General features: G+C 57.2%; 2 protein-coding genes across 4 annotated transcripts in view; both read right to left on the bottom strand.

Annotated features, from left to right (window-relative positions):
- Positions 1–502: 502 nt before the first annotated feature.
- CPNE9 (copine family member 9) lies at positions 503–7339 on the bottom strand. The gene is made up of 21 exons (XM_027640875.1): positions 7235–7339; positions 5736–5776; positions 5605–5651; positions 5296–5399; positions 5047–5086; positions 4900–4902; positions 4403–4479; positions 4125–4188; positions 3921–4024; positions 3736–3840; positions 3320–3361; positions 3152–3227; positions 3027–3080; positions 2857–2918; positions 2530–2576; positions 2268–2449; positions 1947–2074; positions 1729–1831; positions 1594–1651; positions 1356–1429; positions 503–1239 (listed from the first exon to the last, which is right to left on the bottom strand). The coding sequence occupies exons 1-21, from the start codon at positions 7309–7311 to the stop codon at positions 1087–1089; spliced, it is 1641 nt and encodes a 546-aa protein (XP_027496676.1). The 5' UTR covers positions 7312–7339; the 3' UTR covers positions 503–1086.
- Positions 7340–7834: 495 nt separating this feature from the next.
- MTMR14 (myotubularin related protein 14) overlaps positions 7835–20153 on the bottom strand; it is a 33033-nt gene continuing 20714 nt past the window's right edge. For 2 of the 3 annotated variants that reach the window (XM_027640873.1, XM_027640872.1), the window contains exons 17-19: positions 18346–18522; positions 11432–11587; positions 7835–8199 (exon numbers count right to left, since the gene is read on the bottom strand). In XM_027640873.1, coding sequence (XP_027496674.1) covers positions 8022–8199; positions 11432–11587; positions 18346–18522 — 511 coding nt within the window. In that variant the 3' untranslated portion in view covers positions 7835–8021. The remainder of the gene's footprint in view (positions 8200–11431; positions 11588–18345; positions 18523–20153) is intronic. The other variant, XM_027640874.1, reaches the window with a different exon arrangement.

Genomic DNA, 20153 nt, shown 5'->3' with positions numbered 1-20153 from the left:
CCATGGGCGGCGGCAGCGGCGGCGGCGGCGGGCCCGGGCCGGCCCCAACAATGGAGCTGCGGCGGCGCCTGGCGCGGGGCGGCCGCTGGGTAAAGCGCCGCGCCGTCCCTAGCAACCGCACTTTCGCCACGGCACGGCCGGGCGGCGGCGGCGGCGGCCGAGAGGACAGAGGGGACGGCGGCGGCGGCAGCAGCGCGGTGGGGAGGCCACGTGGGGGCGGCGGGGCCGGGCCGGGCCGCGCTGCGCCGGCGGTGGCGAATCTGCCGCCGCGAATCACAGACCCCGTCACCACCCGGCCCCGCCCCGGACCGGCCTCCCCTGACCCCCCGCACCCCTCCGGTCCTCTCGGTCCCTTTCAGTCTCCCCGCTACCCCTGGTTCCCCTGAGTCCTCCGGCCCCTCGGTCCCCCCGGTCCCTCCGGCCTCCTCGGTAGCACCGAGTACCCCCGATCCCTCCGGCCCCCTCGGTGCCCGCGGTCCCTTGGCCCCAGCACGGCAGCAGACCCGGTTGAGCAGTTTATTTACAGTCGGTAATGCGGTACAGACCCGCCTGCCCTCCGCCCCGGCACCCCCCGGCTGCGGGACCCCGGGCCGCGGGATGGGCCATGGGGCAGGCCGGGTCAGGCCGCGGGAGTGGGACGCAGGCAAGAGAGGGGTGCAGGCAGGAATGGGGTGCAGGCAGGAACAGGGTGCCCCAAGGAGCAGCAGGGTTGTGACCCCCGGCAGGCACCCAGGGTCAGCCTTGCCCTGGGACAGGCGCCAGGCTGCCCTCCTGGGACACACACACACGCACTGTGGCCCCCCAACCGCCCGGCCCCAGGCGCTGGCCCTGCCCGAGGGATGGGACTGCGCGGTCCGAGCCAGCCCCACCGTGCTGCTGGACATGAGGGCAGCCACGGACATCCAGCCCTGTGGTCTTGCTGCCAGAAGAGGGTCACAGTCCCGTTTTCACCAACCGTTTTCACCAACTGTAGCAGCTGATTATCTGCCCTGTGGGGCCACATCTCCATGGCTAAGCCCTGGCCACTGGCAGAGGAAAGATGACACATCCTTGCCCCACCAGCTTATCCCACAGCTCTTGGAGGAGCTACTCAGGGTCTGCCCGGCGGGGTTTGATGTCACGGGTCTTCATGTAGGAGAGCAGCTGCTCAGGGATCTCAGCCAGCACATCCTTGGCCAGGCGGGCCATGCTCAGCACCTGGTTGCCCGAGTCATCCACGTAATCCCGAAATGGCACAAACTTTGAGGGCAAGAAGGTTGCAGCCCAGTTGGAAACAACCCTGTTGCTGTGGGGGATGAGTGAGGGGGGCTGAGCATCTCTCGCCCATGGGGGGCTGGGCTCAATGCCAGTGTTACCTGTACAATGTCCCTCTCAGCGAACCGCCCACGGGAAGACAACCGCACCTCATCACCGTCCAGCTCCTCCATGGCTGAGGGTGACAGCTCGTGTCACCGAGCCTCGGTGGGGTGAACACCGGGGATGGAAACACCATCCCTTTGGATGCCAACACCATCCCTTTGGATGCCTTTGGGGTCTTGGAGGAAGGGACATGCTTCCATTCCCCTTCCATGGTCTCCCCAAGTCCCAACTCACCCTCAAACTCAGCCGGACCCACTCCCACGATGATGATGGACATGGGCAATGCGGAAGCCTGTGGAGCAGAGGCAGGGTGTCAGCTGGGGTAGCGCCCAATGTGGGGTGAACTCACAACAACGACGGTGCACTTACAGTGACAATGGCCTCCTTGGTCTGCAGCATGTCGGAGATGACACCGTCAGTGATGATGAGGAGGACATGGTACTGTGAGCCGTCAGTCACCTGGGCAGCTGTCCTATGGGGACAAGGGATGGGGTCCCTCCAGCACCCCACTGGCGTGGGGCAACTGTCCCTGCTGCAGGAATGATGACATTTGGGGATGGCAAAGGGGAGAGTCCCCTGGTGCTCACCCTGCCACCTGGTTGATGACGGGGGCGAAGTTGGTAGGACCGTAGAGCTGGACGGTGCGCAGGCTCTGGAGGTAGGACTCCAGCACACCCTCAATGCCACAACAGCTGGGGTTCTCTGCATTGTTGTTCTGGGGGACAGGGATGGGCTCTTGGAGGGAAACCACGGCTCCCGTTGTCCCCCAGGCTGTGGGATTCCAGGGCAGGATGTGGCCAGGGTGCTTCCCCTTCTTGCCAAGCTGCTGTGGGCACCCCACAGCCAGCTCTGCCCCACAGCCAGGAGGTCTGGGTTCACCTCAGCCCTGCCCCATAGGGAGGGCGCACCAGGGGGAACTGGTGGGAGATCTTGCCGTCGGGTGGGACTTTGGCACCGAAGCCGTAGGCAGGGAAGAGCTTGTCACTGTCGTAGTCCTGGATGACCTCCCCCACTGCCTTCAACGCCAGGGCATAGGCGCTCAGCTGGTAGGGGCTCACGTAGTGCAGCGAGGTGGGCTGTGACGGCAACCCTGCAGCACAGTGCCTGTCGCACCCACCCCATGGCCAGCCCCACAGCGATGGGGACCCCCCAGACACCGGCTGCACTCACCGTTGGAGGCCGTGAAGTCAATGGCGACGGTGAAATTCAGCTGTGTCCTTGGAGGGGAGAGCGAGGGAGGCTGCCGGCCCCACGGCACGGGGATACCATCTTCCAGCCCCATGGTGTGGGTGTTCCCCCACCTGGACCCATCGTCTACGCCCCCCCATCCCCAGCCAGCACCCACAGCCCAGTGCCACCATCCTGCACCCCCTCCCCAGCCCCACTGTCCCCTTGTCACCCTCAAGCTGCACCTTTACCGTCACCACCATCCTTGCCCTGAGACCCTCACCCACGGGGGGTCTCGAGGAGCCGGGGGGCTCCTGGCCCCCCACTCACCCGCCCCGGATGTAGTCAACGAAGGTGAACTCGGACTCGACCGAGAAGGAGAGCAGTGTCACCTGCGGGCACAGGAGATCAGACCCCATTGACCCCTGACCCCGGCAGGCGCAGCAGAGGGAGCAGCCCCAGCCCCCCGAAGACAGGAGCCCCAGGAACGCCCCACTCACGGTGCCAGAATTCACATATTTCTTCTTCTTGCATTTCTTCCGGGGATTCAGCACCTGCGGGCACAGGGGCGGGTCAATCGCAGCGTGGGCTGTCCCCCGCCCCCGCTCCCAACCCACAGCCCTACCTCATACACTGTGAACTGACTCTGTGCTCGAGACAGCTCCCGGTAGCTTGTGGCAAATTCCCCGATGAAGTCGTGGCTGCGGGGGGAATGCGGGGTGGGCATGGCCAGGCACCCTGGTGAGGGGCACCCCGGGAAATGGCAGCAGCACCCCAGTGTCCCCTGCCTCACCTCCCATCCCGGTCCCAGTCGTACACATCTATCTTCACCGTCCTGAAAGCAAAGGTGGGCAGCGGGTGAGCTGTCAGCCTGGTTGGCACAGCCCCTTTGACCTCTTGTCTGGGGACACCCAGCCCCTCAGCCCACCCCACAGCAAGCACCCTGCCTGCCAGCTGCCAGCAGAGCTGCCCTGCCTGCCCGGCCTGCGGCTCTGCCGGGAGGGAAATGGGAAATTTGAGTCATGGGCTCTGGAAAGGAGAGGGATGATTCTGTGCAATTTGGGTTGCAAAAGAGGACAAAAAAGCCCAGTTGGGACCCAGTTCTGAGCTGCTTGTTACTGCAATGGGGCAAAGCCCACAAAGAACTGCTCATCCCCTGCTCTGGCACCACAGCTGCCCCTGTCCCTCTCCCTATCCCTGTTCCCATACCGGTCATAGTCGCCGTTGCAGAGGGCACGCACAGGGATGGTGAAGGGCTGCCACACCGGGTTGAGTGTGTTCTTCACCACCTCTGTCTTATGGCAGATGGTGAAACTGTGGGGACAGGGCAGGGTTGGAGTACACCTATTGGTGATGCCAGCACACTGCCCACCCTTCCAGGCCCCTGTGCTCACGTGCCATCCTCGTTGCTGCGGTAGAAGACGAGGAAGGGGTCAGATTTTCCAAAGAAGTCCTTCTTGTCCAGCTTGTTGGCACACAACTGCATTGTGATGATGTCCTGGGGACAGGGACTGTCACTGCCAGCCACCTCCTCACCCCAAGCACCAGCAGCTGCCTGTGCTGTGGCCATGCAGCCCCCTCCTCACCAGCACACTCACCCGGCAGTTGCTCAGCTCCTCAGCCAGCAGCAGGATGGTCCCACACCGCTTTCCTGGGACCCCCCTGGGGCCAGAGGCACCTCATCAGCTTGGGGACAAGGAGAACAGGCCAGGGGCAAGAGGTGGGGTCAGGGTTGAGGCTTGTGTCCCACAGCTGGTGCTTGGCAGTGTGACCAGAGTCCCCAGAGTGCAGGACATTCAGGGAGGGGTCTCATGGGGCAGGTAGTGGGGGGACAGTGTGGGACCCACTCCTCACCCCACCACAGGGTGTGACTCACGTGAGGGGTCTCTCCAGGCGTCCCCGCTGGGCCCCAATCACCTCCCCCAGTGCCACAAATGCCTGCCCCAGGAAGTCCTGTGCCCCAAACACAGCATTGTGAGACCCCACAGGGTTTTGTCACAGTCCCTCACCACCCACATTCACTCCTCACCCTTCCAACCCATCCATGGGACCTGCCACCAGTTTGTCTCAGGGCCACCGCAAGTGTCCTAAATCCACACTGTGTCCCGAGAGCCACCTCCCAGCCCAGGACCCATTGTGCACCCCCAGGACCACCCCAGGTGCCCACTCCGTGTGCCTTGCACTCATTCTGTGCCCCCAGCCCCAGTCTACAGCCCTGGACCCATCCTGGACTCCTTGGGCCACCCTTCATCCATCCTGCCGTCCAAAAGCCATTCCCATAGAGTGTCCCGGCCCCATCCTGCCCCACCACGCATCCCCATGAGGGCTGGGTTACCAGGGCAGAGCAGGTGCTGGTGCATGACGGGCACTTACCTTCTGCCAGTCCCCATGGGGCATGGAGAGATGGAAAGTGGGTTAGAACCTTCCAAGGGGCACCTGTTCCCCCTGGGATAGCACCCACACTGGGTGCAACCTCGGGGTGTCCCACCACATGTCCCTCCCGGCACAAACTGTCCTCACCTGCTTTAAGGCAGAGCAGCTCTTGGAATCCACGTTGTAGCTGGTGTGGGAGAGCAGAGCCCTGAGCTGGTGACTGCGGGGGTGCCCCGGCACACAGCCCAGCTTCCCCACCCATCTGGGCTTTTCGCCACTGTATCCTTATTTATTATCTTTATTTATTTTCCTTACTTATTGTCCTTATTTATCACTGACTTGGTGCTTTATTGCACCCTGAGTGGAGCCAAGCCCTTCCCCAGCCACTCTACTCACACATCAAAGCGGAGGTTTTGCTTCTCCTCAAAGTAGTAGTCGAGGACGAACTTGCGGACAAAGTCGGGGTTCAGGGTGTTGTCGATCACCTCAGTGCGTCCAAACTGCAGGGAGAGGGGTGAGAATGGCCCCCCCCAGGACTCCTCCCCATCGCAGCTGCCTCGGCACTAATCCCGATGGGGGATTAGCGCTGCTAGTGGGGCCGGATCATTAGCGTGGACGGGGAAGGATCATTAGCGTGGACACGGGTGGCCATATGGGCCCGTTTAACCCAGCCAGGGATTAGCCAGGAGCAGGGGCCATGCTCACCTCCTTCCACTCGCTGCTCCCTGAGCCCTGCACAAAAAGGACCACCACTGCGGAGAGAGGAGCAGAGCCAGGCTGCCATGCCATGCCGTATCTGTGCCATGCCATGCACCCTGCTCAGCCCTGCCACCCACCTGGGTCAGACTTGGAGAAGGTGTCCATGTCCAGCAGGTTCCTGGGGAACAGAGCCAGGTCTGAGCCACCCTGAGTGCCACCCACCCGGCCCCGCAACGGGTCCCCATGTCCACCTCCAATGCCAGAAGGCCGTGCTGGCACCCGTGGCTAAGAGCCCCGGCACTCCAGGGAGACACGCTGGCTCCCACCGCAAGGTTCGGTGGGACAGCGGGGTGAGCGGCGAGCAGCGTTTCCAGCACTGATGATGATTGAACATGACAGGGAACCCATTTACAGGATGAAACCTTCCCCGGTGCCGCCGGCGCCGGCTGAGTGCCCGCCGCGCCCCGGCAGCAGGAGCGTGGCTAATGGCGGGGTGCAGAAGTGAGAAGAAAGGAGGCACTTGGAGCAGGGGCCGGGCAGCCGGAGGGCACCCCCCGACACAGCTACCGGCAGAGCGATTGATCGTCGTCCTGTGCACGGTGTGACGCCGGAAAGTGCCGGGGGCTGCGACCGGCTCTGCTGGGATACTTCCCGCACCCCCGAGGTGTCAGCACAGGGTGGGTGCACGGCCAGGGACTGCGGGCTAAGCCAGCTCCCCTGGCCCCAGCGCGCAGGAGAGAGACCCCACCCTGCACAGGGCTGAGCCATGGGGCTGCGAAGCCGAAGGCTGCCCCTGCCCTGGACTGTCTCCAGCTGCGATGCCCGGTCCCTGCCCGGAGCTGCCCGGTCCCCCGGCCCTGCAGCCCCTCTGCCTGCTGTCCGTGGGGCTGGCAGCGGGAGCCGGGGCTCAGCCGCAGGGAGAGGGTAGGGCAGCCCCTGGCCCGGCCCAGAGTTTGCAGGATGTGCTAGAAGTGCCCACCCGGGCAGGGCGCTCTGTGCCACAGGAGCCGCCCAGGAGGCTCCTGGTGCCGATCCCTGCGGGCAGGACCCCCGGCCGTGGGCAGCGGTGCCTCCGGCTATATTTAGCCCCTGGTAGATCGGCTCAGCCACGGCCGCTTGCCCCACGGACCCCGATCAGGAGCCAGGGCACCGAGCAGCCCCTCTCCCGCAGCCCTCGTCCCGCCATCGCCAAGGCTGCCCCGCTCCCGGTTCCGTTGCTTTGCACCGGGTTCGCCGAGTCGGGCAGAGCCGGGCAGCCGCTCACAGCCAGCACCGGCACCCTGCGCTCCGCCAGCATCACCCACGTCCCACAAATCGCCCCGAGCGGGGCCGTCCCGCGCCCCTGCTCCGGGTGAGGGCAGCAGGTCGCTCCACGCAGCCGTGCCCGGTGCCAGCATCCTGACCTGTCCCCACGTGTGGCAGCAGGGCAGAGGAGCGCTGGGCACACACCGTGGCACCGAGAGCTACCCGGAGAGCGAGCACGACCCGCAGCCCACAGCCCCCGGAGCCAGGGGCTGACCTGCGGGTAGCGGGACGCGGCAAGCAGCCACGCAGCGCATCCCGGTGGGTTTCGCACCCACTCCTGTCCAGAGACCAGCCACCGCCCGCCCGCTCCCCCGCCCCACTCCCGGCTCACCGGCAGGACACGGTGAGCTCCACCTTGGTGCCCGGCACGCTGCCGGTCGCCGGCTCCAGCGCTCCCGGAGCCGCCATCCCCGCCCGGGCGCCGCCGATGCTCCGCGCCGCCTCCTCCCGCGCCGCCGAGGAGGCGCGCCCGGGGGCGGGTACGGCACGGGCACGGCTCGGCACGGCTCGAGCACGGCACAGACACGGGCACGGCACTGCACAGCTCGGGAACGGCTCGGCTCAGGCACGGCTCCGCAGAGGAACGGCACGGGCGCGGGGCGGCTCGGCACAGGCACAGCACATCTTGGGCACGACGGTCCTCTCCCGCCGGCACCGCCCCCCCGGACACCGGGGGCGGCTCAGCCCCAACTCCCGGCCCGGCTCCCCCGGGACCTCCCGCCCGGGGCTGCGGCCTCAGGTCTGCTCCCCAGTCCGGGGCAGAGGGGGCTCAGCCTCCATCCCGCCCTCCCGGTCCCGGCTCGGCGTTATTTCGGTGCCGCCGCTCCCGGAGCGTGGGCCGGGCTATTTAGAGTGAGCAGCGCCCCCGGCAGAGCGGCTCTCCCCACGCCGCCCCCCGCCCGGCCCCCCGCAGCCCAGAGAGGAGGCAGGAGAGGGCACAGCTCGGGTCATTTACTGCAGAGACTCGCCGAAGCCCCCGCACCCCCCAGCCCCAGGCAGGGGGGGCCGGCGGCGGGCACTGGGTGCAGCAGGTGCCCGCACCGAGAAGGGGGTCCCAGGACTCTGCAGGGGGACTCGCCAGTCCCGGTTTTCTAGGCAGTGGTCGGGGAACGCTGTGTTCAGAGGGTGCTGCTGCCTCTCAGTCCCACGCCCCTTGCAAATTGCTCGAGGAGGCCACCGATGGCCCCTGAGGGGCTGGGGGGCACGGCCTTCAGGCCGATGGTCCGGCTGTAGCTGGCCAGAAAGGCGGAACGCACTTCTTCCAGCCGGGACTCACGGTCGCTTGCCGACACCAGCCTAGGAGAGAGAAGGGGAGGTCAGTGATTGCAGCCATCCCTCCCCACTTCCCAGCTCTTACTCCTGACAAAGGGCTGGCAGCAGGGCTGGATCTCTGTCCACAGTGCCAGCAGGTCTGTGGTGCTCAACTGGCTGCAGTGGCTGAGGCTGTGCCAGCCCCAAAAAGCTCTGTCTACAGCAGCTGGTCCCACTGACCCCTCATCCAAGCCACGGAGCTGCTCACAGCCTCCTGCTCCCCCCAGGTCTCCTCCTTCACACACACCCCCTCCCCAGTTTCTCCCACCACCATGGTGCTCACAAGGCCGCAGTTCATACACAAAGTGGTGCTTTGGCCAAGTGGGTGGTGACGTCAACCCCTGCGCCAGCTCCCTCCTCTCCTCGCACAGTGTTCCCAGATAGAGCCTGTCCACATGTGCCATGTCTGGACAGTTGCTTCCAACCTACTTGCAAACATCCCTCACTGCCACTAGCCTCAGTCTCTCATGCTTGTTCCAGCACAGACAGCTTTGGGGAAGGGGGGCTGAGAGGGAGCAGACAAGGTGACAAAAGCCCCAAGGAATGCTCCAGCCGCAAGAAGAGAAGACCTGAGCGGCGCTTTACTTCTGCTCCCTCGCACGGCTGCTCTTGGCAAGCAGGAGCAGAGTAGGGCATGGCTTCCCATGGGACCTGCTCTCCTCTCCAGCTGATCCACACACCTGGTTAGGGGTAGGGGGAAGACAGCAGAGGGAAGGCGAAATTTCAGCTGAGGGAGCAGGGGAAAGCAAGGCTGGGGCTCAGAGGCAGCTGTGCCAAGTGCTCTGGACTAAAACAGTCTTTGCTGTGGTGCCTCTGCGACATGCCAGTGGTTCCCAGAGAGATTAAGACATTCCTCAAAGGTCACTCCAAGGGCACAGCGCGAACCTTCCCCATAAAAAATTCTCTTTAATCTCTCTAGCGCCTGGGCTGGCTATAAATTGGCACAGCTCATCTGAATGGAAGTGTTAACCACCCACAGCCAACAGCTTCGGTCCGGAAACAGCAGCAAGAGGATATGGTGGGAGGCCTATAAACAGCAAGCGATGCTGAGGCAGCCAACCAGGCCGCTGTTTACTGTGTCTGATAATAAAGAGAAGCCAGAGGGCAAAAAAAAGGCAACAACATATCTAAACACATTAAAAAGATGCTTTTTGGCAACCTAATTAGGACATGGAACTTGAAAACCTGCTAGCATTAAAAATAAGCTCCACGAAGGCAGGACTTACTTGCACCCGAGTGCAGTGATCTTAGATGTCACGTGCAGAGGTAAGCGAGGGTGTGCAGCAGTTAGGTCCCACGGCTTGTGGCTCTCTCACTTCTTTACAGGGCAGATTTTGTGTTTGGATTTTTGGGTTTCTTTCACGGAGTAGGACGCTCCAAGGCACAGGGTCAAGCAGCTGGCCACTGCTCCACACCAAGCCCTGCAGACCCAGCTGCACCACTTCACCCCGAGCAGTTCCCTGCGGAGGCAGGTCGCGCTTCCTTGCCAAATCCACGGCACTCTGCCCCGCTACACTTCCTACAGCCTGCCCGCTCGCCTGCAGCTTGGGGTGCAGCATGAGAGGAGGCTGTCAAAGCCCCAGCTCAAAGTAAGCCCTGACAAGCCCCACACAAGCACAAGAAGTAGGCTGTGAAAAGCGTACCTTCATCAAGCTGCTGCCAGTGGAGATGCAAAGTGGGAACTTAAATGGAATTTTTAAAAAAATCAACTGTGCCAGGCTGAGAAAAAATGGGATAAAACCACAATGGGGTCCTGAGCAAACAGGGCTGATGCAGAGCAAAAGGAGGGCGGAGGCCTCAGGTTAAGCTCAACACAACATCCCTGGGAACTCTTCATCCCTTCCACATGGTGCCTGGTTCCAGCACCCGTAGCTGAGTGGTCCCCAGACCCCAAGCACCCCACAGCTTTAATGAACAGCTGAAGGGGCAGAGCACCCACAGGAGAAGCACCACCACTGTTCCCCTTCCTTTGAACCCACTTCTCCAAGCAGCCACCCTCCAAAGTACATGAGCTTAAGGCCTCTCAACTTTGATTCACATTTCTCTACTGCATTCCCCATTCTGACGTTGGATCCGACTCCAAGGGCAGCAACAACTTGCTGGTGTTCAGCAGCCAAGCACAGCCAGGTTTGGGGCACAGCAGTCACTATTCAGATGCCCATCCTTCAGTCCCTTCTGCTCCCTTGCCCATCTCCAAACAACTGGAGGAGCAGCTCAGCATGTCCTCAGGAAAGGAGGAGTGCAAATGCCACCCAGGCCATGTCCGACATCTCTTGTGATTTTTTGATCTGTCAATTCTTAGGTCCTGTAGCTTCACAGTAACTTGAGGGCACCGTAACTGCTCTGCTCTGTTCTGTTCAGCAGCACAGCACACAGCCACACGAGATAGTGAGCCAGGGCAGCCAGCCTGTCTCACAGGAGACGTTGGGTTTCATGTCGCTTGCCCTCTGCCTCCAAAGCACGTACACAGATCTCGGTCAGGGACTGAGTGTCTGGCAGCACAGCTCTCGCACTGCTTGCTAGCAGCAGCCCCTGATCTGCCATTTCAGCTTCTTGATGGAGAGTTTGCAGCCTGAAGGCACAAGCCAAGGTTCTCCTCTAACAGCAATTAAAGCGCACATCTCCAGCCTTTCAAGCATCCAGAGGTGGCTTTCTATTTGGGGAGGAACATTTGCCTCCCAGCCATTTTACATGGCAGGATGTGGCAGGATGCAGGGTCCCTGTGGCTCTGCACTGGCCAGATGCAGCACCTGCAAATGATGCTGTGCAAGGCCAGACAAAACCAGGGTTACAGAAGGAAAGCCCTTCTCTTACAGCAGCAAGGATCTGACCCTAGTGGGGAGATGTAGGTGAGCAAAATCCAAAAAAGCAAGAAAATCTGGGTTACTGGTCCTGTCCTGACAAACATGCATCCTCGAATGCACTCTATTATGCCCAAATTCAGCATCTTCGGGGAAGAGAGAAAAGCCTCTTCTTCCTACAGAAGGCAAAGTGCTCCCCCATCATTAGGCAGAGAAAGTACCAGCTTCTTTCCGTGTTCAGCATAAGTAAAGAGCGCTCAGGGACTGAGTTTGCGGATGGAAAACATCAAGGCAGAGAAGATGGAACAGTTTGTTATGGGCTCCCAGGCTTCTCTGAAAGTGCCAGGGTGATAAAGTTCCAGTGCTCGCAGCCAGCCAAGAGACCCAAGGAGAGGTCCTGCATTTGAGACACTTACAGGCAAGTGCTAGGGAACTCATCCGGGAAGCTGCAAGGGAGAGAGGCGTCTGCGCTCAGGATTGCCTGCTCCCGAATACTGCCACACCCTGTCACCATCTGCCAGCTGCCAAAGTCTGTGGAAACGGAAGATCCGGGCAGAGAATGGTCCGCCGATCTGGGGCAGAGAGAGAGGGAGATGGCACGATCAGGTCATCAGCCACATCAGTCAGGTCATCAGCCACATGCCTTTCACGGGCGCTGGTGCCAGGGACCTGCCGGGCGGACGGCCAGCAGCGCCTGTGCCAGCAGTGTTGACACTCGGGGACCAGGGTGCAACATGCAGCTCTGGCTGGGCCCCAGGCCAAGCTTTTCCTTTGAAAGCGAGGGCAGAGCCAAGCTGGCTGGGGCCAGTAAAGCAGCAGGAGCACAACAGGAGCTGGACAGGAGAGGGCCAGCAAGAAGCAGATGGCCATGCAGAACTGAGAAATCCATTAGTGAGATGCAACAGCACGTCTTGCCCTGAATCCCTCACAGATGTGGATGTTGCGCTGTACAAGGGGCATTTCCCTTTTGCTTGTTGTAGCTGTTAGCACATCCCAGGGCAGAACAGTGAATGAAGGTTGTGACTTGGTTAGTGCTGAGAAAGACTCAGAGATCCTTGTACCGGCAGCAGTTAGAAAGCAGATCTCTCTTGAGGCATTCCCACCAAATCTGAACAGAGCAATGCTCAAGACACCCCCAGAGCACCTCCCTCCAGCACCTGAACTTTTCATTCTTATGTTAGAAGAAAGGACTGCGCCAGAAACCCGGTGACAAAACATCTTTAAGACAGGATAAATAGCCAAGGGAGAATAATTGTTTGATGTATGCAACCTCCCACCAGGAAAGAAGGGAGCATGAAACACGGTAAGTAAATCTGAGGCATCCCTCCAAAATCTCGGAGAAGAGGGCACGATCACTTGAGACAAACCCAGAGCTCTTGGATTCCAAGGGAGCAAGCAATTACTGTGCCTTGCTGCACAGCAGAGTGTACATAGCTGGAAGCACAGCCTGTGGCAGAGCTGCTCAATTACACACTACCAAGATCTTCTGGATAATTTATCTGAGTTCTGCTGGGCAGAGAGCAGTGCACCAGCTCCAGCTCTGCTGGGCCAGGTACTTGCACGCTGTCTTCACAGCTAAGAATAGCAGTGGCGCACTGCAGCTGCTCCCCAAGGGACCAGGAGAACAGCCAGGAAGACAGGATCTCCCACAGCAAGAAAGACCTGAGCAAGAGTGGAAGGCAATGGTGGGAAGAGATGCACAGCAGGAAACCTATTTGCAACCTCGATCTAATTCCAGGCCTGCCATTTAACTAGTCTGATCAATACAGCCAAGTTTGAGTAGTCTGAAACACGGTCTTAACTTGGCTGTGCAAGCAGAGAAGGGCAGTCACACAGCTCCCTGCATGTCAGCTTCCCATCACAGCTGCAGTCTGGGGGTAACACCCCTGTCTGGCAGCTCAGGCTCCGGAAGGGCATCACAGCAGAAATCAGGAAGGGCAGAGCTTCACCTGTTCTTGTTCTTTGGCTGCTCAGTGAACCAAGGAGTGAGGGTCAGAGTACTGGGAGAACCTCTTCTTGCAAAAAGGTGTCTTTCCTGGGGCACATAATGCCAAAGTAGAACAAGGGCACTTCACTGAAAGCAAAAGTGCAGCACATACCCTTAGAAAGACCTTGTAGGAATCAGACAGGGATAACCTTCCCTGGAAAGCAAGAAATTTGTAAGGGAGGGGGAGCAGCTCTTCAGTGACATCTACACCTCTCCCTGCCTTTGGAAGATAAAGTGGAGGAAGTCAGTGTGAAGGAGAGCAGGCAGAGCATTTGGGCCAAGAGCACAGTGCCATGCTGGGAACAGTGCAGGAAGCCAGGCAGAAGCATAGAGGAATACTGCCTTAGTGCAGAGGGAAGAGGAGGATGTCACCTCCCTGACAGTACAGCACAGCCAGACAGCGAAAAATGGGAATGTCACACGCAGTGACAAGAAACTGAGCTAAAGCAGTGAAGTCTATAGGCAATGGGCTCAGGCTGAAAGCAGGCAGGGACAGGATTCTGCTAGAAAAGTAATGAGTGCTGAACAGAGGATGGGTTTGTAGCCAGGCAGAAACAAAGGTTCTGGAGGGAGTGAGTCTGAATGGCAGAGGAGGGCCTGGGCTACAGCAGGAGCTCCAGATGAAGGTGAAAAGAACTGAGCAGAGCTCTGCAGCTCTTGCAAAGGAAGAATAGTATCCAGAGCCTGCCCAGGAGACTGTGCCCACACAGGAACTCATGGTCGAGGGCAGTAGGGACAGTTAAAGTGTCCCTCTTCCCAATATCAACAACCACACCAGTCAGGTAACTCTGTGCTAAAGAAGGTGAACAGAAAATTGTTTCCTGGTTTGGGTGTGTGGTCTCAGCTTATAGCTGCTGGTCACCCTCCATGGTTGTCAGCTAAGATTAGACTGATCTTACACCACATCTTGGAGGTGGATCAAGTCATCCCTTGAATCCTGTCTTGAACAGGTTGATAAAAGCATCACGTACCTCCCACAAGACTGACCTCAGTGACTCTCTGGCCCTCCAGCCCTTGCTGGGGTCCCCAACCCTGTCAAGCAGCCGTGCAAGCTTAGTAAGGTTACATCTAACCCAACAACACTGGGGTCTAGGAGTTCAAGGCAGCCAATTCCTTGTCTTGCTTCCAGGCAGCAGAATAAACACTTGTCAATTAAATGAATAAACTGATTGACTCTGCAATGAGTCCAGGTCACCTCTCTCCCGGCATAGACATCTGAGCCTAGCCAGCAGAGCTAACATATCGTGGCAGACTTTCCCCTTTATTCCCAAAGTCTTCTCCAGGGAGGCTCCTGAGGAAGTGTCACAATCAGCAAGCATCTTGAACAGCCTTGAGAGACAGCAGAGGCCAAGGCTGAGAAGGCAGGGCATGGGAAATCTTGTGTTTGCACTGCAAGGGCAGCAGGGCTTCTTAAAAGCTGAGCTTGGTCTGAGACCAAGACCAGATTTCTGGGGTGACTGCATCCCAGTCAATGCTAGAGGTCAAAGTCTTCCTCTTATTTCTACCCTGAAGGCTCCTTGGAAAGTCTCGCTGCAGAGGCCCTTGGAGCAAACTGGAGCTGCTGGGACACCAGGACCAGACCCAAGGTCTGTAAGAACAACATGTTTGCAACATTTGACAGCCATGGCAGAGGCTGGCTAGATGTGAGGGCAGCATGGAGGGTCTGGGGAAGCAGCAGGACAATGACAGCAAGGCTGACATGGATGTCAGGAGGAGATGAGATACAGCAAGTCTTCAAGTCACTGTCTCTGCCACAGACATCTAATGGCAGACAGAAAAAGAACCAAAGTGAGCTTCACACACCCACCTCTTCAGGTCCATGAGTGGGAAGAAACTCCCTCAAAAGTGCAAGATTAACAAAATTAAATTAGCAAAACAGAGATGAGCTGCAAGCTGTTCCTTCACACAAGGAAGGACCTCTCGCAGGCCATAAACTGGCAGCTCCTAGCCTGCAATGGTTCCTTTTAATTAGGTCAGTGCTTCCCATGCAACATGCTGCACAAGGCAGAGCATTTCAGAGCACGTGGACACTCGCCTGCCAGAGGAGAGCCAACACCGGAGGCAGAGCAACATTCAGGGATCCTTCTCTTTCTTAATACGTCACTGAGATGGGTGCCAAGTGCCAACAGCTAGGCTCCCATCCTGCCCCGTGCTGCCCCCGCTCACCTGACGTACTTCTACACACCTAGGACTATTTGGGAAGCAGCTCATTTGCCAGCATATGTTGTGTGCCTCAAACCGAAGCGTTAAGTAGGTTCTGTACGCGCGGGCAGACTGTGGCAACCTGGAGTAAAGGGCAGCCCTTCCCACCTTTGCGTGGGAAATGCTGGCAAGGAGTGTGGCTCTCTGCCAAGTACTGAGAGCCCTGGCTGAATCCCAGGCAGTTATCTACAGGCTGATAGCGCCCGAGCAGCCCGTCCTCTGTGAGCATAACCATTTCTGATTGCAGAACGTCATGTGCCAGCCGGCAAGCCCCTGTTGTGGCATAGTCGTGCAATTATTACCGAAAACATTCCTGTAAACAATTCCTCTCCTGCTGTGGTTACTATCCCAAGCTGTCACATCACAGATAAACCTTCTGAGCAAGGTGGCTGTAAGGAACAAGACACACAGTGCTCACGCAGTCTTCTCACTACTAACAAAACACCCAAAGTCAAGGGGCAGCAGCTTCTCTCTCTGGCTCTGTTCTCAATGGACTTCCAGACCCACAGCTGAGCCATCTGCAGCCCTTAAGTAAAATAAGGGAGTTCTCTGTGGCTGTTGGTCAAAGCAGATCCTCTGCAATTTAACTCCTGCAAATCTTGACTCTCCAGATCACAGGACTTTGGGTTTTGTTTAATTGACTTAGCAAAAGCACATTCAACCAAAGATTATCCAGCTGCTAATCCACATTAGTGCCATGTACACACATGCTAAATCCCTGACACAGATACAGATTTTTCCTGCAGTGTCATGGGACACTTAGACTGTGTCAAATGCAAACAGAGGACATGGTTTGCAAGCTGTTACCCCCTCGCATGCAAGGGGTTTGATTCAAGGCAAGCTGTCTGCCATACTCAGAGCTCTCTCTCTGTAGAACTAGCAGCACCTTGTCCTACTCTGCAAATAGTCTGCATAGTATCTTCCTGCACGTTTGTCCTCAGCAGATGTGATCTTACTATCGCGTTGGAAAAAACCAGAAAGATTGTCAGGAATTTGCCTTTGTATTGCTTTGCCTAACAAGAACCATCCTGGGATTTAAAGGTACCCAGGACCTCTGGATCAGAGTAGAATCCACAAGATGGGCTGGTGAGGTGACAGCAGCAGCAGCCTGTTAACTGTGAGGCCATCCTGGTCAGGAGCGGGGCTTGGCTCCCACTGCCTGACTGGGCATTTGTGACCCCTTTTTTAAGACAGCCCAGTTCCCCTCCCAGGCCTTGCTCACCTCTCCTGCTTTCCTGTTCCCTCCAGAGCTCCCCTGCTTGCCAGCACCTGAACTGGGCTGTTGACTCGAACTACCTGAAGGATGCCTGCTGGCATTTTACAAGCAACCATTCTAACCACTGCAGCAGCAGTTGAGAAAAGTGGTTTGTTGCTATGGCCACACAAACAGAGGATCAGGAAGTCAAATACAGTAGTTTCTTCATCTCAAGAGCCTTGTGTGTTAAGTGCGAGCAGCACTGCAGGGATAAAGGTATTTTTGGCAACCTGATCAATCTCTGTGCTCCTGCTTTTCCATCTTAGTCCCACCATTTTTCAGGAGGTGAAGGGACAGAATTTACCTCTTCTTTCCATCACAGATACACTCCTTCTCCACCCAAAATGGGACTCACTCTTTTCTTGGAGGGGTGGAGAATGGTGACTGAAGGTACTGTGATATCCAGTACCTGCATGGAGCTCACCAGACTAATTCAGACTAACATAATCCAAGCAGGGAGATCAAGCCAAGTGGAGTAAGAGAGTCTCTGGCTCTGGAGAAAACATAACCATGCTCATGCCCCAAAAAGCGCAACCTGTGTCAGTGTCTCACAAGGCAACCCTAACCCCTCTCATGGTGCTCTTCTGCCTCCTCTGTTTCTCCTCTTTGCTCTTTCAGAGCAGAATTTGGCTGAAGCATCATAAACTGCTTCTTCCAGAGCACTGCTGCAAGCTTGCCACCAGCCCTGAACAGCCTGTCAGGCCTTGGGAATGGCATGAGACCACACACAGGAACTGCGACACTACCATTGTGAACAAAGCAGCTCCCAAGATGAGCTGTTTTGTCTCCAATATTTTATTCCATTCCTGGGAGATTCACTTCATCTTACAGAGAATGTAGAGGTGGACCCCAGCAACAACTCAAACCCCTCCTTATTCATGTCTTTCCCCAGGGAGAACAGTTATCATTATTTATGAAAACTGCCAGACACTGGTTTTCCTCTGAAATCAAGAAATTAGTTAAGAAAGTCTCATAAATTTTCAATGCTTGTTTGTCATTTTATTTTCCATATGACGAGAAAGCCCTAAAATTTGGCTGGTGGCTGTTTCGGAATCACTAGAAAAAGACTCATCAGAAAACCTGCAGAGACTACACAGGCATTCGATGCTGTTAACAGCAACCTCTTATCTAAGAGCCTCTTTATTCCCTGTTGGCCTAAACACATGGTGTTTGCTCCACAGGCTCTGCTCTTTCTTCCCTAGCCTAGCTCATTGCTCGACTCTGCCCTGTCGCAGCATCAGTCTCCGGAAGGGTGCCAGAATATCCTTTGTTACAGCATGAGATTAGGCTCAGGTCCAGGGTCCCCATTCCCCAGCTGCCCAGCAGGAACACACAGCCTTCCATGTGGAATCCTTTGCACCAGCACGGCACTCGCAGCTTGCTCCCAGCAGACTCCTACCTCTGCTTGCCACCAGCACCCAGAGTTTTTTTCAACCTGCAGCGTCAGGAGGGTTAGCAGGTGGAAAGAGGGACAGGTTAGATGCAGAGTGAGGTCTGCTTGGTTTGAAAAGCTTCCTTCCCCAAACACCACAGCCATTTCAAACCCCAGTGAGTGCTTTAGAGAAAGTGCTGTGAGCTCCAAGCATGCAGGATGCAGAGATGCCAGAGCTCATGGAGTTGAGGCATGCGCTGAGGACAGGCAGAACAGACAGTTGGCTGTTACCGGCACAGCTCCTCACTCCTCCAGGGGCTGAGGCAGGAGTGTCTGTACTTAATGGCCAGCAAACCAGACAAGGTCAGGATAGAGAGGAACAGGCCTCCTGAGGCTTGTTTGTAGATACAAACACATGTGCTCCTGTGTTCCCAGAGCCACACAAGTGCAGCCCTGCACTCCCTTTATGAGACGCTCATTTTGTTGAGAAATGCTCTCTTCTGTCCCATCTCACCTGGATCGGGGCACTTCTAGTGGGCTGCTTCCAATCCTCAGGAAGTTATCAGAATGGGTTGATGAGGAGGAGCTGGAGGACTTGACTTCAACCACCCCTGTGGAAGGCAACCTGTCTTCAGACTGCTGTGCCCTGCTCCAGAGCACAGCCTGCGGTGACGATGCACAGCTTTTCCTCCTGTGGGATGGAGGACATGGGTGAGAAAACTGGCTTTTCTATGTACTCCAGCTAGGAAGCCTTTCTACCACAGGCTGGATTTTACCCCAGCAGCTACTGGTTCTCGTTCCCACTGGACCCGCCCTCCTCCCTCCCAAGGAACCATGAGTCACCCCGCTCAGTGAGGGGGGTACACTGAGCTCAACCCATCCTAGCCCATTCTTTTATAGATCACCATCCACGTGACTTGGAAATCAGAGATGGGAGAATGCATCAGCCCACACACACACAGCGATTTCTTTGTTTAGTCTAGCGGTAAAAATGCCTTAAGCAAGGGGCCTCCCAGCGGGGAAAGACCATTTCAATCTGCTCCAGCTCTACAGAGCGTATCAGCCCAGGTGGGCGTTCGTGCGCACCGAGGGTGACAGGGACACACCACCAGGGTTGTTCTGCCTTTTAGCAATTCCCTTCAGGCATCACTGACCACACTTCTGGCCACGTGTGCGCAGAGCTGACAGTCACTCCATGTGTAGGTGCACTTCAGTCCTCTCCTTGCCTGTGCTGACAGCCCAGAACTGCTCTGGCTGCTTTCCTAGCCAGCACATTCAGACTTGGTCATGATTCACTGTTCACTGCTGCACTGGGTCTTAGCTCACAGAACAATCCAGCTACATGTCAAACAGGCACACGTTTGTGACTAATTCACATCAGCGCTACTCTGTGTTCAGAAGATTTTCTTTCTTACATCAGTTGTTTGTTTTCTTTCTGGAAGAGTCCCAAGAATATTTCTCCTTTCAAGAACACACTGAATTGGACAAAGACCTTCCTATGTACACAAGTAAAAAAGAAAAGTCTAAAGCAAACGAACTCAAGGAGAAAAGATGTTATTCTTTCTGAAAAAATGGAAGGGCATCTCACAGCTTCGACTGAGATCTTGAGCACTGTCAGCAAGTGCAGCTAAAGACAGGCTCATTGTACAGTGGAAAGTGCAATATCTTCCCTTCATTTCTTGAAGGGTGTCCACCCTCAAACATCACACCACAGCCTCTTTCAGGCTTTATTCATCTCATGTTATCATAGCTGCCAACATCTCCAAGCACAGCCTGATGAAACAGGTTTGTACAGCTAAAAATCAAATGCCTCTCCCTGCACAGAGACCTCGAGGGCACCTGTTTTCAGGACAACTCAACAGAGCACATCCCCTCCTCTCCTTACTCATGCTCTGCACAGCTCAGCTCTTCCAGCCCCACATATTCTCCAGGCTACACAGCCACAGCAGCCTGCAGCAAGACATCTGTGACCAGTCCCCCCACTGAGCACTCATGGCAAGGCTCACAACCTTCCCCTTCCCAAGCTCTTGCCCCACAGCACAGCCTAAATTCCCCATGGAGCAGCAGACACAACACAGCCTGATATCTCTCACAGAAACGAATGCAAACCAGAGTGAGAAAACACATCACAAAATCAAGCCCTGATCCTCATGAATGCAACAGATCTCTTCCAGCATGCTCTGGTCGCTTCATATATTGTGAAAATCATGCTTAAGTCCTGTGCAGCAGAGTCGAGTCTGTATGACCTGAGCACTCAGAGCAACATAAATGCTTCCATTTCACTACACTGCAGCACTACAAGTGGAAAGTTGTCCTCTACTT

Source organism: Corapipo altera, unplaced genomic scaffold (assembly GCF_003945725.1).
Source record: "Corapipo altera isolate COAL_440 unplaced genomic scaffold, ASM394572v1 55, whole genome shotgun sequence".
Lineage (NCBI taxonomy): Eukaryota > Metazoa > Chordata > Aves > Passeriformes > Pipridae > Corapipo > Corapipo altera.
Note: the sequence above shows the minus strand (reverse complement) of the source record. Positions and strands in the feature narration are given on the sequence as shown.